This window comes from Phyllobates terribilis, unplaced genomic scaffold (genome assembly GCF_046119375.1).
Source record: "Phyllobates terribilis strain yellow unplaced genomic scaffold, ASM4611937v1 Scaffold_7__3_contigs__length_470593459, whole genome shotgun sequence".
Classification (NCBI taxonomy): Eukaryota; Metazoa; Chordata; class Amphibia; order Anura; family Dendrobatidae; genus Phyllobates; species Phyllobates terribilis.
The window spans coordinates 165,095,095-165,098,821 of NW_027362767.1; the positions used below are offsets into that span (position 1 = coordinate 165,095,095).

Sequence of the window (3,727 nt, forward strand, 5' to 3'; positions counted from 1 at the left end):
TAATTGTATATAGCAGTGAACAACATGTGCCAGTATATTCAGGGCACACAGTATGTAGCATAATTATTTTTCGGGAACACAATGTGCACCAATATTATATTTAGTGGGAATAGTGAGTGGAACTACAAGTATTTGTATTAGGCTTGAGTATAAGAAAAGTCAAAGATATCAGAATTATACACTACAGAGAATTGTGAGAGCAGGAGAAGTCATCATGATGGTCTGGATTGGATGGAAAATAAAAGGAAGAAGAATCACTCCAATTAGAGAAGTCAGCTCTAAATCACTGGGTGTGAATGTGTATTATCCTTGATATCCATCAGTGTTGGATTAATTGTATGGTCTACAATGAAGATGTCTACTACTAACCTACTGTAGATTTTGAAAGATTACTAATTTTATATTTAGGACCCAATAAACAATTAATCATGTTGGAAATCGATCTTTAAAGAACTATGGACTGTTGACAGGGCTAGCAGAATGAGTTGCAAAACCATTATTATTTTTTCATTATTCGATAACCGCTATAGATCTATGATGACCGCAGATGACTTCTGAGTGGTAATGAGTGAATTGATTCAATAGAAATAGAATTCATGCTGAATTTTTAGGAATTAACTAAATCTTGCAAATTCAAACAATATGAGATTAGCTTCACATGAATGGCTTAAAATAGCCACCATCATTTTACACATTGCAGAAGATTGCATGAGCCATAGAAGAATCTCAAGTAGAACCAGCAAATGCTATTTTGTGTTGAATCTGGATACGTCACAGCATAGAGTGTGTGAAGAAAGGAGAATTATATAGATTTAATTGATAGCTCTATTTCTAATGGATAGATTGCAGTAGGCACTTAACATTTGTTCAAAAGAAAAAATCTTTAGGATCTGTAGAGATCTATTCTGCTGACATAATTTCTTTATACTCACCTTAGATCAGTTTTCTCTGTCCAGAGTAATTCTACTGTAGGTAGTTCATCAAGGCATCTAACATTGGGTAAATCCTGTGATCTTTAGTTTGCAGGGTTTTGGTGACTATGCTTTACAAGACCAAATGTTACAGTATATATTTGTAAGCAGTGTGGAAACTATTTCATGGTTAATTATTTTCTCATTGTATAGCAGGAATCACTCAAATGTTATGGAACAACTGAACGAAACCACATCTCAAAGGTTCATCTTACTTGGATTGTCTACTGACCCTCAACTGCAAATTATCTTCTTCATTGTCTTTTTGATAATGTATTTAATGACAATATCAGGAAACCTTCTACTGATCATTGTGGTGAGGACCAATCCAACTCTACAGAGTCCCATGTTCTTCTTTCTAACTAACCTTTCTTTCATTGACATCTGCTTCTCCACCTCCATTGTTCCTGTACTCTTAATGAACACCTTAGCCAAAGACAAAAGTATTTCTTTATTTGGTTGTGCAGCACAGATGTACGTCTCCTTAGGTTTGGGTGCTACAGAAAGTATAATACTTGCCTCCATGGCCTATGACAGATTTGCCGCAATTTGTAGACCATTGCATTATACTACCATAATCAGCAGGACATTGTGTTTTTACTTAGCTGCATTGTCATGGAGTGTCGGATTCATTAACTCTTTTGTACAGATTTACCTAACGTTCCAACTTCCATTCTGCAAATATGTTGAAACCAACCATTACTTTTGTGAGGTACCGGCCTTTATACAAATGTCTTGTGGAGACACCTTTTTCAATGAGTTATCTATATATATCACAGGAGGAATTATTGCCGGGAGTTCCTTCTTCCTGATTCTGATCTCATATTTCCATATCATCTCCAAGATTCTGAAAATTATTTCATCACATGGGAGGCAGAAATCCTTCTCCACCTGTGCCTCTCACCTCACTGTTGTCACCCTCTACTTTGGCACTGTCATGTCCATGTATCTAAGACCACACTCAAAAAAATATAGTCAATATTCTATTGAAACAGACAAAGTAGTGCCCATTCTATATACGACAGTAACGCCAATGTTGAACCCTTTAATATATAGCATAAGGAACAACGATGTGAAAAACGCAGTAGTCAATCAATTGAAAAAAAGGCAATTTTACTAATGTGGCCATATTTTAGATAAAGTACATTATTATATTTTATTGATAACTTGATTGCATGAATTTGTAAATATACTTAGAAAGTGTCCAACATTTTCAGACGTGGGTCTCCAGTAAAAGTGATAACTTATTGAACGGTGAGGAGCCAAACATTGTGACCTACACCAGTAAGCAGAATGGCGCCATCGTATCCCTTTATAATGGAATGGCAATACCCAAGCTTGGCTGCTGCTCCATTCTCTATGGGACAGCTGAGAGCTGTGCTTGGCTTTTTCCAGTATATTCATAGAGAATGAAGGGAGTGGGGGTCAGGCATCTGAGCCACTTCATTCTAAGAGGAAAAATGTGCCTTTTCAGGATAAAAAAAAATCCCCCATGCTGCCGACTGCTGAGTGTCCCAACGGTTGGATTTCTAGAAACCAGTAAATTATCACCTATCCATGAATAGTTGATAACATGTTTTCCCTGGACAACCCCATCATAATTTTGGCCATCAACTTCACTCCACATATTAAATCCCTATTAAGTGTAATCCATTATAAAACGTGGCATGGCACCCCATTCTAGCAGACAGGCATTTTAGGGTACGTTTTAAGGTGGGATCGTAATGACTGCTGGGCAGCTTAATAGCTGCTATGCCTGAAATCCTGGTAATCACAATCATGGCTTTATTAAATTGAATCCTCTCTCATTAGAGGACTGTAGAAACAGATAATATATGCGTAAATTTTTTTACTTAGTTCAGTTGCACAGTTCCAAATTTTATAATTAGGGAAGGAAAATTGAGCTGCAAATAAAGATGGTCAAAAAATTTAGACCAGGTCAGTGATTTTTTGATGAACGTAGTTCTTTGCTTTCGAAAACCAAAGTCAGTATTTTTCCCTTAATGGTATAAATTTTAGATTTCAACTTCTATAAGAACGATAAAGATCCATAATCCATATCACTATTTTAAGAGCCATCTTTCCGACCGAATGTGAATATTTTCCATAAAATTAATTGAGTATAAACTATGGATCCATATTTAGGGAATTCAACATTTTCATTCAATATGGATCAATATTTTTAAGTTAGACATTGATAGGATCTAATGTTAAAATTCTATTTTAAATTCTCAACATAGAAGTCAACGGCATTGCGTGGATCCTAATTTTTAAATTCCATTGGGAAGAAGATATTTATTTTTCAAATACTATAAAAAAAAAAGGATTGCCCCCCTATTAAATGGAATAAAAGAAGATTCGAACAGAATGACAAACAGACATGTTCTTTATACGTATGTTTTCTCGTCTTCCGTCATCAGTTTCTTTCTTCTTCTTACCCCTCTCGCCTACATTATACAGAACCTTCTTATCATTGTCTGCAATATAATTCTGCTCCAACACCAGATGAAAATTCTTCCACAATCTTCTCTCGATAGCGACATTACTAAAAGATTTAGTAAAAAAGCTACTAAAAGCTGGCAAAACCCCAGTATGGATAAGGATATGTTGGCGTTCTTTCTTTTTTAAGGGAGCCTGAAGAGTAAGTAGTAGGTGGTCCTCACATGCCAGTGAATGCTGAAATCCAGCTGACCTTGTTAAGGCATTGGGGGATTGATTGAGACCATCAGCAGCACAAAGTTCTCATCCTTGTATTT

The 3,727-nt window shown here is 35.9% G+C and overlaps 1 protein-coding gene across 1 annotated transcript; it reads left to right on the forward strand.

Annotated features, from left to right (window-relative positions):
* The first annotated feature begins 1,143 nt into the window (after window positions 1-1,143).
* On the forward strand, window positions 1,144-2,091 carry LOC141155429 (olfactory receptor 5V1-like). The gene has a single exon (XM_073642294.1). It carries the CDS (start codon window positions 1,144-1,146, stop codon window positions 2,089-2,091), a length of 948 nt encoding a protein of 315 aa, XP_073498395.1.
* The last annotated feature ends 1,636 nt before the right edge of the window (window positions 2,092-3,727 follow it).